Here is a 27,079-nt window from a genome sequence, read left to right as displayed (position 1 = left end):
TATAAACAGAGGACAACAGTCCGATCTGCTCCCTATAACGGGGAAAAACATATAGAACACTGAGGGAACAAGTACAACAAGCTACCAGGTAAGAGGCTTGGGAAGAGCAGCAGAGCTTCCTATGAAATGTGAGTCCCAAGAATTTTGTTGTGTCAACAAATGGAAGAACGAATGGGCTAAGATATAGGGACGAGGGAAGAAACTCCTGGCACCGCCAGAATTTCATACAGACAGTCTTGTCAGCAGAAAAATGGAAGCCATTGTTGACATTCCATAAGTAAAGATGATCAAAACATCAGTGAAAGATAAGTTTGCTGAGAGCTGCAATAGATTGTAAAGTCATCAATGAAAAGAAAGCTTGAGATACCTGGCAGGACAACAGGGTTAATGGCCATGGCAAATAAGATGACGTTGAGCACAGAACCCTAAGGTACCTCATTCTCTTGAATAAAAGTGTCCAATAGAGCCAAGCCCACATGTACCTTAAAACATGATCTTTTAAAAATTTCTAGATAAAAAGGGGTAGGCAACACCAGAAGCCCCACCTGTACAGAATACGGAGGATAGCGATCCCCAGCAGGTGTATGGTGTATGGTGCTGAGATGACATAAGATAGATCCATCCAGTTTTGGACAGACAAGGAACTGGTATAAATCAAACCAAAAAACACGACCACAGTTTGCCACTTCTGCAAAAACTTATTCATTATATGAGTCGACAAGGTGAGATGATCAACTGCAGAGCGGTGCCAGCAGAATCCACATTAGGTGTTAGTGAGGAAGTTCCCAGACTCGAGCCACCGCTCCAGCCGACCTTGCAGATGCTACTGGTGAGGGAAATTGGGTGGTAGCTGGACGAAAGGTGTTTGTCCTTACCAGGCTTAGGTATGGGAATGAGAACAGTCTCACGCCAGTGACTGGGATATGCACCATCTTTCCAAATGTGGCTGTATATATGGAGGAGAAAGTGTAGGTTATCAGGAGATAGGTGTTGCAACATGAGAATGTAAACGCTATCTGGCCATGGAGTGGATGACATGGGCAAAGAGAGTTAACTTGTAAACTCCCTCATAGCAAAATCAGTATAGTAACATTCATGATTCTGAGAGGAGAAAGATATGGTCCTTGCCTCCACCACCCATTTCAGAGAAAGGAAGGCAGGATGGTAGTGGGTGAATCTCATACTGTCTGCAAAATATAAGCCCATGGTGTATGAGATATCAAGAGCATCTACAGTGATATTATTTGTTATCATCAGACCAGGAACCAGGAATGAAATCTAACAGAGAGTACCCCAAACAACTGAAGAGGGAGTAAAACTGTTAAAAAAAGCTTTGAAAAGAAAACCAACTATCCCTACTGCTATCACCAAAAATGCAGCGACAAGGTGGAGAGCTCATCTCTGCATGCAGACTGCATTGCAGCATGCTTCAGTCCGTCGGGAGATGGGGCATGTCATGGTGAGGGAGAAGTAAGAGGTATGGAACATTCCACAGCAGAAAGAATAGTGTTTGTAAGGTATTCTACCTGGTCATCAATGCAGGGGAAATGGTGTTCATTGAAAGTGGCCAGTGAGGAGTGGAGCTGCCAGTTGGTTTGATGCACAGATGGGATAGGCAATAGCAAACAAATGACACTGAGGAAATGGTCACTCAAGTGTATGTTGGTGAGAAAAGACCACTTGAGATGACAAGCAAGCTGAGCAGTATCGCGTTATGACACTGTTGAACAATAACGCTGAGGAGGAGGAGGGGAGGGGAGGATCGTCTGTCTTGCTGGGCTGTTCATATAACCATGGCGTTTTTCAGGTACATACCCAAATGTCAATTGGCTAGATGTGTGCAGAAAGTCAACACAGGAGTACTCCTCTTTGGACTTCTGTGCTTCTCTTTGTGAGACATGTGATTTTACTGGTGTAGGTGAAGCTTTGTTGGTATGGTGTGTGCCCACAGCAAGTGAAGGTGAGGGTGTGACACTGGAGCTGTACGATTGCACAACTGTGGCACTAAACTAAAAGTCTCAAGTCTGCGTAGCCATGTACCTTGTAGGTCGGGGTGTGGAAAGAACTGTACTTACAGTTTCCAGAGGGTGGTGTACAAGGTTTGTGACTAGCTAACATTTTTTGAGTAATGTTAGTAGGAACCTTTTCCTTCACCAAGATCTCCTGAAGGCTCTCTCATTGAGGTACACTGGACAGTCACAGGAGGAAGCAGCATGATCACCCTTGCAGTTGATACAGTGAGGGGAAGGAGGTGGACACACCCCATCATGAGTTCTTTTGCCACAGGTTACACATTTGGCCGCTTTTCACCAGATTCACAAGTGTTATTGTGACATTGACATTTATAGAAATGTGTGGGATACGAGATATATGGTCTGACAGCAATAGCTTTGAAACCAGCCTTAATTTTTGGCAGATGTACCACACAGGCAAATGTGTGGAATGAAGTGTGGGTTGTCCCTGTACCTTTATCAACCCTTTTCATGACACAGTGAACTGCAGCCATTCCCTGGTCAGTGAGACAGGCTGTTGTTTCAGCCTCAGTCAGGCCATCAAGCAGCCGAGTGTATATGACACCATGGGAAGAAGTCAGAGTGGGGTGGGCCTCTACTTTAACAGGGTAACTGTGGAGAAGTGTTGGGTTAAGCAGTTTCTGTACTTGAAAGGTGTTATCTGTCTCCAAAGCAATGTCTCTGAGAGCAGGACTTCACAGGACCAGTAATGGCATCTACACCCTTCTGAATAACAAATGAATTAACTGTCATGAAATTATGACCATCTTCAGAGCATGACACCACAAGGTATTATTGTGTGGCCAGATGAGGCATTGATTCTTTCTTACCAACCCATTTATGTTTTTGAGATGAGAAACTCGTTGCAGAGGAATCCCCCATGATTGCCAGCATTACCAATGGCAAGCTCCTACCTTCTGGGGGGAGGGGGCACTCGGGGCGGGGGGGGGGGGGGGGGGGGGGGGGCTCATCCACCTTAGGTGATTGTCTACACCTCCTAGACTCCAGATAGAGGGACCAGTCAGCATAGAGTAAGGTAACAGCTCAGACAGTCACCCCTCCCTGGGCTTGGCCTTTACCAGGAGGCATGTACAAGCCCTACTTGTCAACCTAGTGCTGGGAATTATGCATTACCGGGAATTATGCATTACCCAGTTACCTGTCATATGTGTGGGCTGGCCTTCAGGAACACACAGGGGAGAGGAAGAAGAAGACACAGAGAAAGAGAGATCTCAAATGAAAAAGTGGAGGAAGGGTAAGAAAAGGAAGGACAGGGAAAGAAAGACGGGTGGACAGGACAAAGCCATACATAGTTCTACCAAGAACTTCGGTTTCTCGAAGACATACGACTTAGTCTCCACGGGAAGGGAAAAGAACAGCAGGAGGATAGACATGTGGCACAGAAAGGGAATTAGCACTGCAAAGGCTGCGGCCCCATGGTAGCCAAGCATGTACTCACCAAAGAGTGGTGAGCCCTGATCCAGAGTTCGATCGAAAGGTGGCCTAAGTTTTTGATTTGGATGCTGCCTTCCTTGCAGCAGATATTACTGGATTTTCCTTTGATGTAATGGGGTGACCACTGACCCACTTCCTTGGAAAACTGTTTCAACAGTCCAGATGGAATGGCTCCAGTGCACCCCTTTGGAAACTGATTCAGTGTGGCGTACATTTTTTCTGGTGTAGGATCAGCTCAATGTTGTCCAGGGGATTCTCATGCCTACCATGGAGGATCAAAGCTGTCAAATGGCCATCCCTCCAGTAATGAGTTCTCACATATTCCAGTTGCTGCATGTGTTGCACAGAGATATCTCTCACTTGAAGGCTTTGGCACGGTGCCACCCTTGCTGGCTGGTAATTGATTACAGTGCTGAACACCTTTTGTGGGCTTGTGCAGCCTGTGCACAGACTCAGGCTGTGTTGACATGTCAGTTTTCCCCTTTGCCAGCCCTGGAGCACTCTTGGGACTGGGTGAACGTCAACTTTGCAGCCCTTTTCTGGGCAGCACCAGGTGGTTGGTGATCTGTACATTATTGAATTTTTTGTACATTGCCAAATTGTCCTACATGATGTCAACAGCCACTATTTGCACAGTTTGGGTAAATTTTGTTATCAAGGGCTCTCCTTGACACTGATAACAGTCAGAAATTTGTGGTGCAGAGGTTTGTGGATTTTTCCATCTGCAGTGGTATCTAGCATCTGACTACCACTCTGTTTCATCCAGCTTCTAACTCTGAAGTGGAGCAAGTCATGTGAATGCTCAAGCCTGAAGTCCATGTTTGTTGAGTTCCACGATCATGCACTGCCTACTTTTCTAGCCGCATATCCTGGGTGACACCAATGAACTGGTGGAGTCTGATGGAGAGTTTGCATGGGTACAAGTCATGGAGTCTCTTGGACTTGTTGCAACCTAAGTCACATGTCCCATACCATTGCGATCTGCCCCATTTTCCTCAAAGTGCTGTCCTTTGGACCTCACCATCTAGTTGACAGCAAGGATGGCTGCGGATGTAGTATCCCCAAAGCTCAGCATTTGTTTCCGGTGGATGCTGATTGGGAGCAGCTGTGGGACTCACACCACTGCTGTCTCCAATCTGGTTGGGCTACGGGGTCAGTCACAACACTGGGCTGGCGAGGGGTTCACAGCTGTGGCAGTAAGCATCCCTGCTGCCCTTCCTTCGATGGCGAACTGGGGTGCTAATGAGAATAGCTCCCGCGACTGGCGATGCGGAGCCCATGAAATCTGACTGAGGGGCCCCCTCCTGCCATTCACAAAGGGTTGAGTCCTGGCCTCTGTCAAACCCAATCGACCAACTGCCACTGCAGCCTCTGTAATCTTCAGCCTTTCTGGTGGAGCTAGCTGCATTAGTGTTGTCACCTTCAGCAGCTGATTCGCTGCTGGGGAATCTCGCCCTCTTCCTGGTTTTCCGATGGATGTCAAGGGAGAAACTACGGGATTTTCGGCCATACAAGGCCTTTTCATGGGGGGAGGGATTTAGTATGCCTCCTAGAGTACATCAAGATGGATGCACATGAACTGGTGTAAATATCACAGTGGAATAGTACAGAACACTGTCATGGAGGGTGCACACAAAGCATGGCATGGGCAGAGGCACTGACTCACAAGGGAATGATACAATATGACCTGCCGAACCACACCCAGAAATTTTTCACACAGGAGGAATTCGCCAACAGAAACACACTCAAAAGTTTAGTTCCTAAGGTGCAATGCAAGTGTTAAAAAAAGAATTGAAATTGCCCAGTTTTGCTGCATGAAAAACAGTTTTTAACAGTGGTTTGTGCAACCCTGTCTGACTAGTGCATGATCTGACAAATAAGGGCACACAGCTGTGACAAAGGAATTGCACAACATGAATTTTAAGCACTTAAACCACACAAAAAATGTCTCAAATCATTAATATTTTGGATAATTTGTAGTTAATATTGACAGATAAACTGTTGCAGATGTAATTTTACACAAATGACTGGCAAAGGAAGCAAAATCAAGGCAGTGTTACATCACAGATTACTTCCACCATTTGGGACTTATCAGCATGAAATTTTAGCAATTCCTGTAGCACAGTTCTTGTGATACTGTTTGACTAATGTGTATCTTATTAACAATGAAGTGGTTCGTTCCTTGTTCATTACCTGTAATCTTAAAAAAAAAATGTGAAATTTGTGCTCCATGATGAAAAATAATATTTTCATTTCAAAAGACACACCTGATAAAATACAAATTTATGCATTCAGGCACTTCACAATAATTACTTGCTTTATTTGGACAGAATTGAGACAGAATATAAAATGGTTGTGGCTGTTGTTCTGCATGTTGTGCTGCATACTTTATCGAATTTGTAAAATATGATGTTGTAAACTGACAAAGCTCAAATGACTGAAGTTTAACAATACCTTTATGCTAATAAATCTGAAATGACAAAGAGCTACCAAAAATCATATTGCCCAGCAATCTTCTGAAAAATGCTTTACACTGTCAAAAAATTTCTTTATTGAGGGGTTGAATCAGACAATTAGTGCCATGTGGAATCCAATTTATATTAACAGTCTTTTCATCCTCCTCCTAAAGACAGACATAATGTTATGTCCAGGCCAAGAGTCCAACAGAAGCAATCAATGATTTTCTGCAACTTGTAGGAGGACATTTTAGACGTAGTACTGCGGATTTTGCTAGATTGATTACAAGACTTTTTTTAAAAGTTTGGTGACCTAATTTGTTTGAGGTTCCTGAAGGCAGATATAAAGCCACAGAAAGATAAACCACTGATATTTATCACTGGTATTATTGTATAAAAAAGTGTCATCGCATTCATCGACTGTACACGTGACTCTTGTCTGCAGTGAGTGACTACTTGCTACAGAATTGCTACTACAGTGTAGATGAATTTTTATCTACAATGTAAATATATGAAAAACTTAAATAGTTTATACAATTAAGGCCAAAATAAGAAATGTGTACATGTAGATTTATCTGTGTATTATATGTGGTCTATTAAATATATGTGTGTGTCTGTATAATGAAGACCGAAAGTATGAAATGTGTGAGTGTAAAATTTAATTGTGTATTTGTAAAATGTTATTTCCATATCATACAATCATACAATAGTTTTTCTGTTAAACTTTATTGCAAATTATTTGACTTGTCCTATATCATTATGTACCCCTGTACAGTGTATGATTCACAGGACCAATAAATATACAATACAATACAAAATGTCTAGTCAAATGTCATCATCTGAATGAATTCCAGAAATTAACTATAGGTAACACATATGTAGGTTTTCAGGAGAAGTAGCTGATTATGACTGCATTCCAATAGTAACTGAACAACTGTGTCAGCAAAATAATTAACGGAAATGGGAATTTACTTTCCAAATTGTGATCATATTGTGCAATGTTACCTGTTTCCCAACTGCCATCAGTAAAGGATGTGTATTTGTTGCAATGCACATGCACTTTCTGCTACAGTTATGGTGAGGGAGTACTTTCCTCCAGCTGCCTGGTGAGCTAAGACTTTGGGATTTTCTTAGACATATTTGCAGTGGGTCTTAGGAGCTAAAATTCTGGCATTGTGTTTCTTATAGTGCTTTCTCCTGCACAAAAATTTGTGGAGCAGTTTCAACATGTCAGATTGGACTATTCCCTTGTCAGATGTTTACCTTTCAGTTAGGCCTGGATCACCAGTTCTAACAAAGATTTCGACTATCTTGGACCTGGCCTTCACCTTGTGCCAAGCTCTGCTTACATATGCTAGTGTCAGTTGATTGCACCTGTCACATTTTGTTGAGCCACTGTCAGCTTTACATTTGTGCTGACACTGATGGTTTGACTGACACACACACACACACACACACACACACACACACACACACACACACACTATGCTTTCCTTTCAACTGCCAAACAGAACTTCTCCAAATATAGCTTTAAATTGCTCAATGTACTTCATAGACTCAATATTTCTGCTAAATTTTAGCTTACTGGGCGACTTTATTTGATACTAAAGCTTTTCTTTATCCCTACAGCAGCACTTCAGTTTATTCAGATTTCTTCCAAGGAGTTTTAGGAGGAAAGATTTCATTAAATGCATCTAAATAACAACTGAAGAAATAAGAACTTCAGCTACCACGGCCAGTATCATAGTGATTAAAATTCTTCAGGGTATTATGTCGCATCATTGCTAAAAACTAACAACAATAATAAACTAAAACTGACGTTTTGGCGGAATTGCAACGGCCTTCCTCAGTGCGTGGCTCGTCGTGCCCTGAGGAAGGCCGTTTATTATTGTTGTTAGTTTTTAGCAATGACACGGCTTAATACCCAGAAGAATTTTAATCACAACAACTGAAGACTTTGTAGAAGCTTTAGGTGCTTTAAGTGCAGTAATTCAATATTCAGCTTGTAATGCTTATTTTAGAATTTTTTTTACTAAATCTTATGATGTTATTTTCTCAGTTTCTTTTGAAGTTGCAGAAATAGTCCTCAATTGTCCTGCTCATATGGCTTGATTTGCAATTGAGGAGGTGAAGCAGAACTCTATCGTATCCATGTGGTAGATACACGACAATTGGTCAGGTACAATGGGCAGTCAGGTAAATAGGCTGAGCCTCAATCGACACTTCAGAAAATATGGTACACAAACAGTCAAAGTACAACACACAGAACATAATTCACACAGTTCGTAGACTGATGACACACACAACTTTGCACCCTTAGGTTTACATATGACAATGGTGACAGAAAGAGCTACTGGTCACAATTTTAAAATAAAACAAAATTTGACAAATCAATAAAACATGCACCCTATATGACAGGATGGATGCTAGAAAAGAAAGAGTATAAACAGTATTTAGTAATCAGAAACCAGTCTCTGATCACATATGTACACACTTATGTTTTAGTGTAAAATATTTTGTCATTTCTATTCAGGTAGTAGTTACAGGAGATGTAGTGGTGTAAGGTTCCAAATAACAACACTATGCCAATGTTTTAGGTCAAATTCTGTACTTTTTCATAATTTCTCACAGAATGAGGACATTCGATACTATTGACTTTGATCCATCTGTCTTATGAGGATGTTAAGCTTAACAGCTCCACTGGTACTATTAGCTCTTTCCTTTTTTTCCATACTCACATGAAAATACAACACACTGTACTGTACAAGCACTCATCCATATTATACAGTTACACACAACAGGTTGGATGCATAAGATGGAAAACAGGCATCCAGTTGAGGCCTTGCACAATACTATTAACCATAAGGAAAGTAAGAAGTGATCAGACATTATTAGGTGTTTGCTAAACTTCCTTCCATTATAAAACTGATTATTTGTCACAATATGATCCGTAGAAGTCGCTGGATGGATGCTGTTGTCGTCTTCAGTCCAAAGACTGGTTAGATGCAGCTCTCAATGCTACTCTATCCTGTGCAATCCTCTTCATCTCCGAATATTTACTGCTACTTAATCCTTCTCAATCTGCTTACTGTATTCATCCCATGGTCTCTCTCTATAGTTTTTTACCCCCCCCCCCCCCCCTGCCCCACACACACTCTTCACTTCCAATACTAAATTGTCAAGTTGTATCACAAATTCCATGTCTCCACAATTTTATTCAGTACCACTTCATTAGTTACATGATCTACCCAACTAATCCTCAGCATTCTTTGGCAGTATCAAATTTCAAGAACTTCTGTTCTCTTCTTGTCTAAACTGTTTAACATCCGCATTTCACTTCCATACATGGCTACATTCCAGACAAATACCTTCAGCTAAGACTTCCTAACACTTAAATCTATATTGGATGTTAACAAATTTCTCTTCTTCAGAAATGCTTTTCTAGGGATTGCCAGTCTACACTTTATATCCCCTTTACTTTGGCCATCATCATCATCATCTTTTTTGCCACCCAAATAGCAAAACTCATCTACTACTTTAAGTTTCTTGTTTCCTAATCTAATTCTCTCAGCATCACTTGTTTAAATCAACTTCATTCCATTATCCTTGTTTTAATTCTGTTGATATCCATCTTATATCCTCCTCCAAATATCCTTTCTGTTCAACTACTACTCCTAGACCTTTGGTGTCTTTTGACATAATTACAATGTCACCAGCAAACCTCAAAGTTGTTATTTCTTCTCCCTGAACTTTAATTCATATTCCAAATTTTTCTTTGGTATTCTTTACTGCTTGCTCTAAGTACAGATTGAACAACATTGGGGATAAGCTACAACCCTTCCTCACTCCCTTCTCAACTACTGCCTCACTTTCATGACCTTTGATGCTTATAACTGCCATCTGGTTTCTGTAAAAGTTGTATATAACCTTTTGTGCCCTGTATTTTACCCCTGCAACCTTTAGAATTTCAAACAGGGTATTCCAGTCAACACTGTCAAAAACTTTCCCTCAGTCTACAAATGCTACAAACATGGCTTTGCCTTTCCTTAGCCTATCTTCTAAAGTAAATAATAGGGTCAATATTGCCTTGTGTGTTCCTACATTTCTCCAAAACCCAAACTCAAGACCCCTGAGGTTAGTTTCTACCAGCTTTTCCTTTCTTCTGTAAAGAATTTGTTTAAGTATTTTGCAAACACAATTATTAAGCTGACAGTTTGGCAATTTTCACACCTGTCAGCAAATGCTTTTTGTGGAATTGTAAATATTACAGTCTTCCTGAAGTCTGAGGGTATTTTGTCCATCACGTACATCTTTCACACAAGATGGAAATGTTTTATCATGGCTAGTTCACCCAAAGCTATCAGTACTTCTGACAGAATGTTGTCTGCTCCTGGGGCCTTGTTTCGATTTACATCTTTCAGTGCTCTCTACAAATTCTTCTCACAGTATCATATCTCCCATCTCACCTTGATCTAAATCCTCTTCTATTCTTATTATATTATCTTCAAGTTCATCTCCCTTCTAAAGATGCTCTGTATACTCCTTTATTTCTTTGCCTAGGACTGGTTTTCCACCTGAGCTCTTGATATTCAACATCTGCTTCTCTCTTCTCCCAAAGGCTCTTCAATTTTCCAGTAGGCAGTATCTATCTTTCCCCTAGTGAAATATGTTTCTATATCCTTACATTTCTCCTCTAGCCACTTTGCACTTCCTGTTCATCTCGTTTTTTAGACATTTGTATTTCCTTTCACCTGCTTGATTTGCTGCATTTTTATATTTTCTCCTTTCATCAATTAAAGTTAGTATCTCCTAGGTTATTCAAGGACTTATAATAGGCTTTGTCTTTATACCTATTTGATCCTCTGCTGCCTTCACTATTTCATCTCTTAAAGCTATTCATGCATCTTCTACTGTGCACCTTTCCCCTGTTCTATCAACTGCTGCCTAGTGCTCCCTCTGAAACTCTGGTTCTTCCAACTTATCCAGGTCCCATCTTCTTAATTTCCAATCTTTTTGCAGTTTCTTCAGTTTTAATCCACAGTTCATAACAATGTCTCTAGGTCTCTTCCATGTATACAAACTGATGATTCTACCTGGCGGCTTCCTCTTTCATTCATTCACCACAGTCCATATTCACATACTACTCATATTTTTCCTTTTCTTCCTTCTCCTACTATCTAATTCCAGTCCCCCTAACAATTAAATTTTCATCTCCCTTAACTATCTGAATAACTTCTTTTCTCTCATCATACACTTTTTTAATCGCTTCATCATCTGCGGAGCTAGTTGGCATATAAATTTGTACTACAGTGGTAAGTGTGTGCTTCATGTCTGTCTTGGCTACGGTAATTTGTTCACTATGCTGTTCATGGTAGCTTACCCACATTCCTATTTTCTTATTCATTATTAAACCTACTCCTGCATTACCTCTTTTTGATTTTGCATTTTTAAAACATTATTTGTCTGACCAGAAGTCCTGTTCCTCTTGCCAATGAACACAACTAATTCCCACCACTTCTAGCTTCAACGTATCCATTTATCTTCTTAAATTTTCTAACTTACATACCCGATTAAGGGAGCTGACACTCCACACTCTGATCAGTAGAATGCCAGTTTTGCTTCTCCTGATGATGAAGTCTTCCTGGTAGCCCCCACCTGGAGATCTAAATGGTGGACTATTTTACATCTAGAATATTTTACCCAATAGGACAAACTCAGCATTGACCAATACAGTAGAGTCGCACATCCTCAAGAAAAATTACAGCTGTAGTTTTCCCTTGCTTTCAGCCGTTCACAGTACCAGCACAACAAGGCCACTTTGTTTGATGTTACAAGGCCAAATCAGTCAATCATCCAGACTGTTGCCCCTGCAGCTACTGAAAAGGCCACTGCCCCTCTTTAGGACCAATGTGCTTGGCTGGCCTCTCAACAAAAACCTCTCTGTTGTGGTTACACCTATGGTATGGTTATCTGTGTTGCTGAAGCATGCAAGCTGCCCCACCTACACCCATTCTCCCTTATATTTGGGAAAGTTAATTTTGATTGTCATTTGGACCTATGTTTAGCATCATAAGCAATACATTAAGGAGATGACAAAACACATAGAACAGTGAAAACAAGCTAGCTCTAGGATTAGCAAGTTAAGGACTTTTCTCAAACATTTTTGCTACTGGCAACAATTGTATGGGGGAGGTAGGTTTGGCAGCAGTAATAGTTGTGGTGGTGGTGGTGGTGGTGGTGGTGGTGATGGTGGTGTTGGCAGTGCTGTTAGTAGTAGTACTCTTACCTTTGAATCTGCCAAAAGATGCCACTGTGGTTGAAAAAAGTATCTAAGACCTCGATCTGCACCATCCAGGGAGAGTGCGCGTGCTAAGAAAGCTATAATCAATATATAAGGGAAAGTGGCGGTAAAATACATCACTTTTCCAGAGGATTTAACGCTCTTCCATATGGAGAAGTAAACAAGAATCCAGGCAACTAGAAGACAAGCTGCTAGCTCCCATCTTATGTCTCCCAGCTCATCTATGCCACCACTCATTTTTAGGACCTTATTTCTGAGGGGAAAAAAACACACTTTACACTTTTATATCTTGAAATACCATCAAATTACAACTAAATAGAATTGTATACAAATTTATGAGTGGACTAGGATTACACTAACAAAGAATAATCATACACACTATGGATGAAAATAATAATGGATGGCTACATGAACACAGTGACCTGTTAGAGGTTCACACATACTGGTCACCAAAGGTAAAATCTGAACTAGAAATTTTGAAAAGTATGAGATCCATTCAATGGAGAAAAAGAGAGATTGACTTATTTCGTACTCATTTTATTTCTTCTAGAGTAATTATAGAACACCCTGTCCATCACAAATGATTCTGTCAATACATTTGCCATCTCAGAAACTGAAAGACTTAAGCAACATATAGCAAACAAAATGGTTTCTATTTGAATTATCATTCTCAGTTTTTAATTTCTGAGCAACAAATGTTTAACCTAAATTTCTGAAAATACATACTGTTTATAAAATTTCATTAATAGCATATACTTTATCCTTTAATTATTACTCACTCATAAAATTCTTCAGTAGGTGATTTGGAATTGTTTGATTTTGTGAAGTTAAACTTCAGATTTGATGAAGTCCAACAGTTTCGAGTATTCCATCGATGACCACATTCGTGCCATGGAACTTCAGTCTTAAATGCAGTAAAAAAGTAGTAAACTGCATAAGCAATAATGACATTGTAGTATGTGGACATAATGAACGATATTACAACACTTGCCAGTCCAGCGCCTAGTAAAGAGAAAGATCATTTTTTTTCTTACATTTTGAAATAGATTTAAAAATACTGTATACAAAAAAATTACCTTTAGCACATCAGAGTATGAGCTATTGACTGTGACACTGTCTACATGACAAAAGTTCTGTTAAAAAGGTACCTTAAACGAAATAGATGGAGTTATTTCTGATGGTTTCTCAGCATAATTGGTAGAATGTTTTGGGATAACCAGTCAATTTTTGAATTCAATAATGTTTCATTGACTGACCTAATTGTTTATCAGTTCTTATGGTCATATACTGGTAAGGTAAGGAATGAGGAGGCTCTCTGCAGAATAAGGAAGAAAATGAATATATAGATTGGACAGGATGATGGGACAGCTGCTAAGGCATCAGAGGATAATTTCCATATACTAAAGGGAGATGTAGAGAGTAAAAACTGTAAAGCATGTCAGATATTGGACTACGTCTAGCAAATAATTGAGGTCATACATTGCCATTGCTATTCTGAGATGAAAAGATCAACACAGGTCACATCAAACCTGTCAGATGACTGATGATGAAAAAACAAAATAAAGGGAGGAGGAGGAGAGGGGGGGTCATATATGCGCTTGCTATGTGGACTCCAGCATATGAGTACATATAAAGATCATTCCATCAGTCATCAACATTATATGAAAAGATTGAATAATCAACATAGAGCAGAGATGCTGAGTTGCATAAAGTGAGTTTGGTTCCAGCTATCTGAGACTGTGGTCATACGTTTGTGAGCTGCATCTGCACAAGTTTGTGCATGTCTGTATGTTTTCTATGTTTGACAAATGCCTTGTTGGCTGAAAGCTAACTTTCCAACAGTCTTTGTTGTGTCTTTCTGTGATGCAGCATCCCCACTTTATAGTGAGTAGCAACTACCCTTTTCATTATATTTTACATTCCAACCTGGATTTTCCATTCTCAAATTAAGCATTCTCTTTACAGGCAAGGAATTGAAATCACTCACAAGGAGAAGGCTACAGACACGGCCACCTGATTAGGCTTGCATTTGGCAGTTTGCTCTTTTGCACAACCTAAATTGAAAGATTAAGATATTTTGACTCAACAATGTGTCCCCCACACCCCCTATCTTTGAGATAACTACTCCAAGAGTTTTTTTATGCACAGCTGACTCAGAACTGAAGGGATTGATAGGTAAATGAAAACTAAGTGTTTTTCATCAGCATACATGAGATCTGCAAACACATATTTTCCTAGAAATTGAGGAAAAAATGTTTTTGACTGCTACTTATACATCCATAATGTAAACACTGTTTAACAAAGGTGCTGCTGATGTACTAACCATGGCATCTGGCTGCAGATTGGAGAACCTGTGTTCAATTTCCAGTTGCATTCTGCAATTTTTTTTTATTTGTATTTTTTTATGTTTCAAAATTAGTAGGCATGAGAGGGTTAATAAGGTAACTAATCAAAAGGGTAACTAATCAAAAGGAAATAATAACAAGATACGCAAAAAATTTCTCAAATGATTTGGGCTAGTAAAAAAAATAAGAATTTAATCCTGATCAATTTACAATGTTTCTTTCATTTACTCTGTTCCATGTCCTCAATTTCCTTCAAACTATTGTATTAATGGTACTTTGTGTATAAACATTTGAAGCAAATTCCCTTGCAGCACGAGAACATCTGTCAAGTGCAATATTTGAGCAATTACATCATTCCTTCCAAAGATTCAGAGAAAAAAAAAACTTTGTTTACATTTAAAAATATTTTATTTTCAGAAATTAATTTCAATGCTTACCACACACATGCTAACATTGTCTGAAAAATCAGTGATGAAAGTTGATCATGAGTTATGCTGTGAATTGTGCAATTCCTGCTGGGTTTCCAGAAGCAGATTGTATTTTTGAAGCCTTGAAATAATGTTTTAACTCAGTGACAAAAATAAACATCACATGTATGGCACACAGGGGTGCAGTTTGGTGTACTACTTCTGCCATGAAAGTCAGTTGACCCTCGTTGTCTATGAACCTGTTATCATACCTGATGGAGTTAGTTTGTACACCCCAGGAAGTATGGTTTTGAAATGTTCTCAAAGTATGTTTTGTAAATTGAATTATCCTATTTCCCAGATTTAGGGCAAGTGAACCAAACACTTTTAGTGAGTCAGTTAAGCAACTGACATCATCTATATCCCAAGGGCCAAATTATAATTTCTTATAAGCATGAGAAAAATTTAGGCAACAATTTTCCAGATTCTGTATTGGATATTGTCCACATACACAACAAACTGTACCAAGGGTTAGTTTTTCTCCCTCATGCAAAAACGCTTGTTGAATACACATCTTTGCAGCAGTCTTACTTGGAAGTTTGTGCTACAATGATGCTTTAAATTTCAATTCTTTTCTGATCCAAGTCATTTGATAAATTTATATGCCCAATTTGTTATTATTCTTTATTGATTTATTTACCTTATTAACCCACCTGTCCCTACCAGTTTTAATGCAGGGATAGGGATAGGGTAGGGGTAGGGGTGGGGATGGGGGGTGGAGGAGGGAGGGAAGTGGTGGCAAGGGGAGAGAGAGAACTGCATAATGCAACTAAGAATCTAACACAGGTTTACTGCTTCCCAGCCAGATGTCTTGGTTGTTACGGCAGCAGCACTTTCATTTAACAACCCACGGCAATAGATAAAGTTTCGTTTGTTGATTTGACAGGAATGTGTGTTTACAGATCCCATATATGTTGACGAAAAATTCTCATTTTTCAATTATCTATCAATCCAATCAACAGTGAGTTGATTGTGCGTCATGAACTTAAGGGGAACTTTCCTCAAAAATGGGGAGTTGTTGAGCAAATATATCTTTCATTTTAGATTGTACACAAGCAACCTGAAAAAAATGTGAGTTGAATCAGTTACCTGTGTCTAAGGCCTTCCTCTGGTTAGACCAATACTTCAACTGGGTACAACATTTTTGTTTTATATTTCTGCCTAAGGTAGTTTTATTTAACAATACCACAAAATTCACACACACACACACACACACACACACACACACACACACACACACACACACTATAAATGTCTCATTTTCCATTTGAGAGTTGTACCACTACATTATGATAGTACAAGCAAAATGCACAAGTATTCCTATTTCCTTCATAGTACATTTCCATCGTAGATTTGTGAGCACTCACAATGTTGTCTTATTTTCAGTTGCTTGTTTTGTTTCATCCTCTTCCAATTAACATAAATGTAAGCAGAAATATTAAAAGGTGCAGCTACAGCTACTGTCTCCTATGTGTTTATAAAGTATATGTTGTTACCTCCTGACGACAAGTTCCTTTCACTTTGTAATTCATAACAAATGAAGGTACACACACACACACACACACACACACACACACACACACACACACACACACACACACACACACACAGAGAGAGAGAGAGAGAGAGAGAGAGAGAGAGAGAGAGAGAGAGAGAGAGAATATTCTGTGATATGTGACACAGATCTTATGAATAATGGCTTCTACAATCCTAACTTACAGCAGGAACTTTGGTAGCATCCCGTGAGCACCACACACCTTTAAAAAGTGGACAGAGTTTTCCTAGTGCACCGATGGGCCCTCTCCTGGTGAACTGCCCAACAGCTAGTTCCATGTACAGCATTGGGATACCACATATTATTAGTATAATAAAATATGGCACCAAGAAGACCCCTGCATGTAAAAAAGAAGTAGTTGTTGGAATATGGTTGTTATAAAAACACTCAAATTACATTCCATTTTCAAGTACTAATTTCCTAGTTTACATGAAATGCACATTATTATAATAAGACAGATTTTTTAATAATTTAATTGGAAGCAGCACTCTTCTAAATAGTAAACAAAAAATAGTCAGTCTGAATTGCAACTAATGTTTGTTTATTTTGTAATTGGTTTCAGTCAAGCAAGACCATCTTCACACCACCAACTCCTTGGTGACATGGAGCCAGTACAAAATCCCGCTGGCTGTACGGAAAGGTACCAGGTAACAACTGCTCACTTTTTGCTCATCTTTGCACACTATTATGTGGAATTTGTGTTGTGGAACACAAGGTATATACTACAATAATTATTGCTAGATTATATCTATAGAATTCACTAGGTAGTGCACTCCACATATATTCACATAGCAGAATTTATACTGCCCACGATGTGATGTGTAGCAGATTCTCCAAAGAGAGAGAATGTGATTGAGCATTCACATAGCACACAGTGTAATGTATCTCGTCAATGTCATTTTTGCTTGGTCATGCAACTTTGTTTTTAATAGAAGACACGGCTCTCTTAATTAATTCAAGGCAGCCATAAGCGGAGGCATAAAATCAACAAGGAGAGAATGACTGTAGAATAATTCTATTGTTTGCATAGGGACTTGAGAAAAGACGAAGATACATTTTGGAATTACTTCAGAATTGGTACACAGATATTTGATCATACAGTGCCATCTGTTTCAAGTAGATTACAGAATCAAATTTCAGAGAGGCTATTACTGCTTCAGAGAAACTTATTGTCACCATCAGTGAAGTACATATTACAAATTTTACAAAACATTTTTTACTATCAGCAATTTACAATTTGTGTCATGTTCACCAAAATTTACAATTTAGAACATAGCTGAGAGGGAGTCATAATAATGTTCATGATAGTTTATTGAAATTATCATAGTATCTGTAAGCTTGGAAGTTTGAGATAATGCTTTCAGCTTGACGATTTTCAGATCCATAAAAAGACACAAAAGAATGTAAATTGGAAGAGGTTGAAGATGGCTCAATTCTTCCAATAGAATATGCTGCATTTTATTTCTAGGTCTTAACTGAGTTTTGGGTGATAGTGTCCACATGATGGGCTGCAAACTCAGTGTTAAGTGTTAACTGTCATATTGTGTCTAGTTCACACTTGTTGCTCAATAATTCAGATTTTGTTTTTCTGTTTTCAGAAACTCTGTATTTGTACTTTTTCTTTGTCTCTTAAGGTAGTCTGGGCGTGACAAAAGGGAGGATGGAGACACTGAAATGTTGTCCTCTGAATATTCTGGACAGCCTTGAAGAGCTGGCTTCTAATGAACAGTGGTAGTCTTGATGTGATGTTTAAAGCTTTTCCGGCATACTGATTGTTCCATAAAAACACGGAATAACTGCCGGATATCAGTAACTTCCTGCCACTATATTTCGGTGCAGAGTCTTCTGGTCAGATTCACAAATGTGCAACAGTTAGTAAACATTACAACATGTGTTTTACAAAATATCAAATGAAAAATTCATATTTTTTAATACATTCACCTCTAGGCATTATCACATGCACCACACTACAGCTGTTGTATAGTGCACAACAAATGTTCAAATATCCCACCATGAAATTCAGTGCATTTGTGCACTCTTGGGAGAAGATGTGAAGATGTTTTTGTTATCTGAGTGCCTCTGCAGGTTCCCTATCAGAGCAGCAGTGCCCATGATATGACTAGCAGGAGGAGTGCAGCAGGAGTGCTACCATAAACATACACAAAATCTGCATATTCTTCATTAGTGTAGATGTGTGGCATTTTAGCCAGTGCATACACAAACACAGTTCTTCTCTCTGATATGCTATTAATTCCTTGCAACACCTCAGTCACAACACACCATGGACAATTGCATTTTCAATGGTCTAGTTTTATGGCAGAAAGACATCCTGAGAAAAGCATCTGAAGGCAATGAGGTAGGCTGGACTAGAATAAAACATCAAAGAGGTTGGTTGGGCAACACACATGTGCACTACCAGCATGAAATAAAACATACATTAAATGTGTTTTATCACTGAAATCATTTGAAATAGGATGTATGTTCATATGAAGCATTTTGCTTCAAATGATCCTTCCTGCCATATCACTGAATATTGCCCATTCTTCTTAGGACACCCTTATGCATGAATATTTTTTTCCTTTTGCACATTAATTGGAACTCCTTCAAACATCCTTCACATTGTACAATACTGTTCATTTAATTCTTTTTCAGATATTCGTCAGATGGGATATCTCTCTGTGCTCTTTCAGTCATTTTAGATGCATCTGACTACAGTCACACAATCTTTGTATGAGTGAGTGGCACAATATGGGAAATTTGAAATGCCTACTCCTACTATACTATATTTTCAAACTACTGCACAATACTTGTACAGTGGTTGGAAAGCAATCAGATGGCAGGACATTTAGGGCAAATGACTTTTACAATAATATTTTGAACATGCCTCAAAACTATCCCCCCCCCCCCCCCCCCCGAAGGAATACCTGGTATTTCGGTAGAAGCCCCCATTTGTGTTGATTGGAGATGAAGCCTTTCCCCTCTCGGGTAATTTAATGTTACTGTTTCTGGAGGGAGGCAGGAAGGAAGATCATTTAAACAGAGGTTATCAAGGACTGGAACAGTGATGTAATGGACATTCACTGTTGTGGCCAGCAATTTGAGTTTTCTCCAAAAGGAAATAGAAACTTTCATGAACACACAGACATTATTATTCAGAGCACATGCATGTTGTACAATGTGACAATCAATACAGATGTTCCTGACATCTCTTCAGTGGAGTGTTGACCAGGACACATTTGAAAACAATGCTTTGGTGGCATGCTTTCAAAAATGATACAGCAAACCAATAGTGCTTTCAGAAGTGCGATGAATGTCAGGAAGCCATTCAAAAACTGTATCAACAGTCATTAACGAAAAATTTATCTCATGAACTATACTGTACCTGTTATTGTCATCATTTCATTAGCAAAAAGATAAAATTTGTAGATAATATACTAAGCTTTTTGTGTTAGTTATCTATAGTATTTTTACACTTGTTTATTTTACTTTTTTGTAGTTACCATCTGCTCCACAGTCTTCAACTACAGCATATCTAGCTTGAGGTATCACATCCTTGTTGTGGAAGTGTTTGTTGGCTAGTCCCCACAACACAGGGTATTCATGTATTACTGACATCCATTGCAAGATATTACTTGTAACTAACACATGAAAAACTAATACATGAAAAACAAACTCACTTGCAATCACATCACTGTCATTGCACAGCACTACTTGATATCACTCAGCTCAGCCTGCTGTCAAAACAGTCATCAAGCTCTTTTGTTGTTAAAACTTGTTCTCCCATTGTCAGGTGATGTAAGCTTTTATTCCTGCATCATCATTCTGCTTGGCATCACATCATACTGTGGCAGTGTAAATTCAGCATTATGTATTCAGCTATTAATATTAGTCACAAAATGGTTACACGACTGACTATTTTTGAGAATTTCATCACACATACAATGTGGCACAAGTTCCATAAAATGTGAATATTTTTCTAATATACAGCCATGATAAAATGCTTCATTCTTATGATCTATTTATGAGAACATTTTGCACCAAATAATATTTAATCATACTGCAGTGAGTTATGCAGCTACATTTCATCAGCATCTGAGAGGTAGGCTGCCTGTCAAGTTCAACTGTCTTCTTTATTTATTTATTTGTTTGTTTGTGTGGCTCACGTAATCTGATATTACACAACATGTTGCAGATGTAGGACAAAATGTGTTGGTATTTATATTCGGTAGAATGTTGTTTGGAGTGCATTGCAAGTTCACGTGTTGCTCTTAGTCACAACCAGGTTCTTTTATGGGGTGAAAACAGGGACACATCAAGTAAGACTTCCTGGCTTAACAAAATTGTAAATTATTTTCAACAGACCTTATATTTTTGGGAAGTTTAAGTACCATGTGTACATTTTGACAAAGTTGTGTATTAGCATGTAACACATGCAGGTTTCAGTTTACTCTAGTGTAATGTTTGTATTTCATTGCTGTTCTTTGTCTTGCATTTGGCCTGAATTTTACACTCTTGAGAATATATACTCAAGACTGTGTTAGTACCTCTAGCTTTCTAAAAATTGGTTGGATTATTTTCTAGATTTGTTGCCATTAATGATCCTCATGGCTCTTTCTGGATTTGATAAGGACAGCTGGAAAATTACTCCAGAATACCACACCATACCATACCATAGGTGAGCCAGTATGTATGCATTTTTTACTGTTTTCTGACTAATATAAGGGACTTCTACCACCCCCTGGTGATGTAGTCATTCAAGAACTGCTGAGTGAATGTCTTAATCATTGCAAAAATCTCTTCCCCCTCCCCAAGGTTCTTTTCGCTTGCCAAACAGATGGAAATAGCATGGTCCACAATCTAGACGTCCTGATCAGCATTACCCACACTTGTGCAACCTTGGTCAAGTTGTTGACACAATTTATTAAGGATGGATGTGAAATTGCATATAGTCCACAAACAAGCAGAATTTGCATACAATTTACACATTTTGTGCATAAGAATTGCAGCTCAACTTTGTTGTATGTTGTCATTCAATTTCACTTCCACACTGTGATAGCCTTTTATATCTACTGCAGAAAACTCTGAACTTCTGACAGTGCCCCACTGTTATTGTACAATGATCTTAGTGAGGGAGGACATGTGTAACTTCCTTTCTGAATCCCCTTTGTACATGCTTGCAGCTCACTCAGGGCATTGTAGCCAGTACGTATTTTAGCATTTATCTGATAAATATGTTTATTCCATTAAACCACAGACCAAGGAATTCAAATTAAGTGTTTGGTTCTGTTGGCGGCTTATTAACTGTAACAAGTGATTGTCAGGATTTGAGTTGTGTGTGGTGTGGAAGCTCACAGAAACAGTCTGTTTAGTGTTGGTAGTCAGTTGTTGATTTGTTCAGTAGCCCTGTTCACAGCTTTCTGTACCACTGCTGTTGTGTTGTCCTCTTTGAAGAGTACAGTTATCTTCAATGATGACAGTTGTCTGAACACGTAAAGTTGTCTGAACACGTAAAGTTCATTTTGTTTACATATCGCGGCCAGGCCGAACTTTTGAGTTTTCAGATTAAACTTCATACCGCAATCTTAAGTGCATTTACTGATAGTTTAGTGTGCTAAATACGTTTGCTGCCCCTTTATATCTGTAGCGTATCGTCATCTCTTAAGTAATTTCCAGTAAAAAACTTCTGAACCACTGTTTACATAGTCGCGAGTAGGCCTAATTTTTCGTACACGCATTTTCATTGTTTTCCGGTAACTTAATTGTCTTTCTGTCACTAAAATAGATTTGTACCATGAGTGTAAAGTGCCTGACGTGCCGTAGGATCGTTAGCTCCGGGGTCTGGTGTGATGGATGTAGTAACTTTTTTCATTGGAGCGACTGTAGTGGCGTGGGAATTGGGAAAATGAGCGAGACTCATCAGTGGTTCTGTAGGCTATGCAGTAGAGATAGGAAGATTGTGGAACAGGAGGGGAAAATTGCTGCCCTTCAGGCTGAGTTAGATGAGGCTAGGCGAGAACTGGGCAGGTTAAGGGGGGAGAAGGGTAAACAGGGGTGGGAAGTGGCAACAGGCATGAGGAACAGGCCAAGAAATTCTTCTGACCGCTTTGTTATTAATGTACAAAATAGGTTTGACCTGTTGCCTCAGTCAGAAACTGATGAGCCTCTCACAGAAGTAGATGTACACAGGGCTCAACAAGCTTTCAGCAGCAAATTGATTAAGAATGTAGGGAAGTCTGCAAAGAGAAAGAAAGTCTTGTTGCTAGGTAGTTCGCATGCTAGGGGTGTGGGCCAACTTCTGCAGCATGAATTAGGGTTGGATTACCAGGTCACAAGTTTTTTCAAACCTAGTGCTGAACTTGGGCAGGTTACAGAGGATTTAGGTTCACTATGTAAAGGTTTTACTAAGGAAGACACCGTGGTTATTGTGGGTGGGCCGGGCAACAGTATTGACAGAGATCCGGGGTACAGCATAAAGTGTGACCTGGCAAAGATTGCATCGGCATCGAATCATACCAGTGTTGGGTTTGTGTCGGTTCTGGAGCGCCACGACCGACCTCATTTGACCTCTTCTGTCAGGAGAGTTAATTTGGAGTTGGAACGGCTACTTGGATCTGGTGCAGGGTCACACATTGGTGTGGTTCCTGTTGATTCACTCTGTAGGTGGGACTATACTAGACATGGCCTACACCTCAACAGGAAAGGGAAGGGTAAACTGGCTGGGCTGATAGCAGGAAATTTAAAGGGGGGAGGAACTACATCTCATGGTGGAAACTCTTTTTTAGTGTAAGATCAGTGTCCAGTGGGAAACTCAGCCAGGCAAGTACTAAAGATGTTAAAAAAGTTCAAGATACTCACAAAAGTAAAGTGAAAAATAATGTTAGTATATTTCATCAAAATATTGGGGGATTGAAGAATAAAAGTACTAAAGATGTTAAAAAAGTTCAAGATACTCACAAAAGTAAAGTGAAAAATACTGTTAGTATATTTCATCAAAATATTGGGGGCTTGAAGAATAAAATTGATGAGCTTCTGCTTTGTTTAGAAGATATAGAAACCAAGAATGTAATAGATATACTATGCCTGTCTGAGCATCACATTGTCACTGATATGCAAAAGGTTAGCATCAATGGGTACAAATTAGCTGCACATGTAAGTAGAGATAATATGATGAGAGGAGGAGTTGCCATATATGTCAAAAGCTTCCACAGTGCAAAAAATTTAGAAACTAAAAAATTTTGTGTAGAGCAACATATGGAAGCATGTGCCACTGAACTTAAACTAAAGGATGGCACTTTCATAATTGTAACAGTGTATAGGTCCCCCTCAGGGAATTTCCAGCTATTTCTGGAAAACTTGGATGCTTTGTTGTGCTATCTGTCAGACAGGGGGAAGCAAATTATCATTTGTGGGGATTTCAATGTTGATTCCCTGAAAGAGTGTAATAGGAAGAATGACCTTTTAGTATTACTCAGTTCTTTCAATTTGAGCTCCGTCATTGATTTTCCTACTCGGATAACAAAGAACAGCAGTACATTGATAGATAACTTTTTTATAGACCAAGATAAGTTTAGGGACATAAATGCTTATCCTGTTGAGAATGGTCTTTCAGATCATAGTGCACAGCTTGTTACAGTACATGACATAGCTCCATGCAGTATAATAAATCAGACTTTCAAAGCAGTGCGTTCAATTAACAATATAAATATTGCAAACTTTAGGGAAAGCCTACAGCAGCTAGACTGGGATGAAGTGTATAAGGAACCCGATGCAAACTTTAAATATAACTTATTTCACAATACATTTTTAAGGGTATTTGAAAATTGTTTTCCCAAGAAAATAGTTAAACATAATTCCAAGAAAACATATAAAAAACCTTGGCTAACTAAAGGAATAAGAATATCTTGCAACCGTAAAAGAGAACTGTATCTAACAGCAAGATGGAGTACTGACCCCGAAATTGTTCAATATTATAAAAACTATTGTGCGGTACTAAGAAAAGTTATTAAAAAGTCCAGAAGCATGTGTATCATGTCTGAGATCAGTAACTCTGATAATAAAATTAAAGCAATTTGGAATATTATTGAAAGGGAAACAGGGCAACCAAGAGCACAGGAAGACTTTAGTGCAATAAAATTGAATGACAAGTGCACTAACAAACAATCAGAAATTGAAAATATTTTGAATAATCATTTTTTAAATGTTGTGGAGAAAATAGGATCTAGATCTTCACTAGAAGAGGCAAGGCTATTAATAGAAGAGGCCATACCTGCACAGTTTGAAACAGCTGTAATTCCACCAACCTCTCCCTCTGAAATCAGTAAAATAATAAACTCACTGAAAAGTAAAAGCTCTTACGGAATTGATGGCATTTCCAGCAAAGTACTTAAAGCTTGTTCCCCACAGATAAGTAGAATTCTCAGCCACGTATGTAATAGCTCTTTGGAGCAGGGTGTTTTCCCTGATAGACTGAAATATGCCATTGTAAAACCATTGCATAAAAAGGGGGATATGTCGGATGTCAACAACTACCGCCCAATCTCTCTTCTGACAGCTCTATCAAAAATTTTTGAGAAAGTAATGTATTCAAGAGTAGCCTCCCATATTTGTAAAAATAAAGTACTAACAAAATGTCAGTTTGGTTTTCAGAAAGGCTTTTCAACAGAAAATGCTATATATGCTTTCACTGATCAAATATTAAATGCTATGAATAACCGGACATCACCCATTGGTATTTTTTGTGATCTCTCAAAGGCCTTTGATTGTGTAAATCATGGAATTCTTTTAGATAAGCTAAATCATTATGGTTTGAGTGGGGCAGTGCACAAATGGTTTAATTCATACTTAACTGGAAGAATGCAGAAAGTTGAAATAAGTGGTTCGTGTAATGTTAAAACAGCTGATTCCTCAAACTGGGGTGCTATCAAGCACGGGGTCCCACAGGGTTCGGTCTTAGGTCCTTTACTGTTCTTGATATACATTAATGACTTACCATTCCACATTGATGAAGATGCAAAGTTAGTTCTTTTTGCTGATGATACAAGTATAGTAATAACATCCAAAAACCAAGAACTAAGTGATGTAATTGTAAATGATGTTTTTCACAAAATTATTAAGTGGTTCTCAGCAAACGGACTCTCTTTAAATTTTGATAAAACACAGTATATACAGTTCCGTACAGTAAATGGCACAACTCCAGTAATAAATATAGAATTTGAACAGAAGTCTGTAGCTAAGGTAGAATTTTCAAAATTTTTAGGTGTGTCCATTGATGAGAGGTTAAACTGGAAGCAACACATTGATGGTCTGCTGAAACGTCTGAGTTCAGCTACGTATGCTATTAGGGTTATTGCAAATTTTGGTGATAAGAATCTCAGTAAATTAGCTTACTATGCCTACTTTCATTCACTGCTTTCGTATGGCATCATATTCTGGGGTAATTCATCGTTGAGTAGAAAAGTATTCATTGCACAAAAACGTGTAATCAGAATAATTGCTGGAGCCCACCCACGGTCATCCTGCAGACATCTATTTAAGGATCTAGGGATCCTCACAGTAACCTCACAGTATATATATTCCCTTATGAAATTTGTTGATAATAATCCAACCCAATTCAAAAGTAATAGCAGTGTGCATACCTATAACACCAGGAGAAAGGATGATCTTCACTATGCAGGGTTAAATCTGACTTTGGCACAGAAAGGGGTAAATTATGCTGCCACAAAAGTCTTTGGGCACCTACCAAACAGCATCAAAAGCCTGACAGATAGCCAACTAACATTTAAAAATAAATTAAAAGAATTTCTAGATGACAACTCCTTCTACTCATTGGCTGAATTTTTAGATATAAAGTAAGTATAAAAAAAAAAAAAACTTAATCATTAGTGTCATGCAATATTTTGTGTAATGTAATTTCTTGTACAGACATCTTTTATTAACCTGACACGTTCCACATCATTATGAAGTGTCGTATTCATGATCTATGGAACAAGTATTAATCTAATCTAATCTAATCTAATCTAATCTACATCTACATTCTTAGTTCATTGACGTACAGGAGGAGTAGCAGAGGTTCCAGTACTGAACCCTAAAAAAAACCTTTCTTGACTGTTTTACTTCCAAATGGAATTTCAGTTACTGAACTGAGTTGCTTATCCATGTGCATCATACTGAGTTCCTGCAAGTGATTGCTTAGGAATGATGTAATTCATTTGTTTGCCAATTGTCTAATACCACACTGTTCAGTTTTTATCAACAGTATTTTAAACTCCACTGTGTCAAAAGCCTTTGACAGATTTAGAAATATGCCTGTAATGAGCTGTTTTGCATCTGAAAGATCTAGTATTGTATTAAGTAGTCATACACTGCCATTTGTGAGGACATAAACCCATATTGAGATATACTCAGTGATGCCTATTTTGTCAGTGAAATCCATCAGCTTTTTGTGTGCAATTTTTTCAAATACTTTATAGAAGCAGGCTGAAATTGTCA

The 27,079-nt window shown here is 38.7% G+C and overlaps 1 protein-coding gene across 3 annotated transcripts in view; it reads right to left on the bottom strand.

Annotated features, from left to right (window-relative positions):
• Window positions 1–27,079, bottom strand: part of LOC126351133 (sodium- and chloride-dependent GABA transporter ine) — a 340,642-nt gene that overhangs the window by 32,417 nt on the left and 281,146 nt on the right. For all 3 annotated transcript variants that reach the window (XM_050002576.1, XM_050002579.1, XM_050002578.1), the window contains 3 exons: window positions 16,794–16,928; window positions 13,004–13,226; window positions 12,210–12,477 (listed from right to left, as the gene is read on the bottom strand). In XM_050002576.1, coding sequence (XP_049858533.1) covers window positions 12,210–12,477; window positions 13,004–13,226; window positions 16,794–16,928 — 626 coding nt within the window. The remainder of the gene's footprint in view (window positions 1–12,209; window positions 12,478–13,003; window positions 13,227–16,793; window positions 16,929–27,079) is intronic.

The sequence above is a fragment of the Schistocerca gregaria genome, chromosome 1 (assembly GCF_023897955.1).
Source record: "Schistocerca gregaria isolate iqSchGreg1 chromosome 1, iqSchGreg1.2, whole genome shotgun sequence".
NCBI classification, from domain to species: domain Eukaryota; kingdom Metazoa; phylum Arthropoda; class Insecta; order Orthoptera; family Acrididae; genus Schistocerca; species Schistocerca gregaria.
Note: the sequence above shows the minus strand (reverse complement) of the source record. Positions and strands in the feature narration are given on the sequence as shown.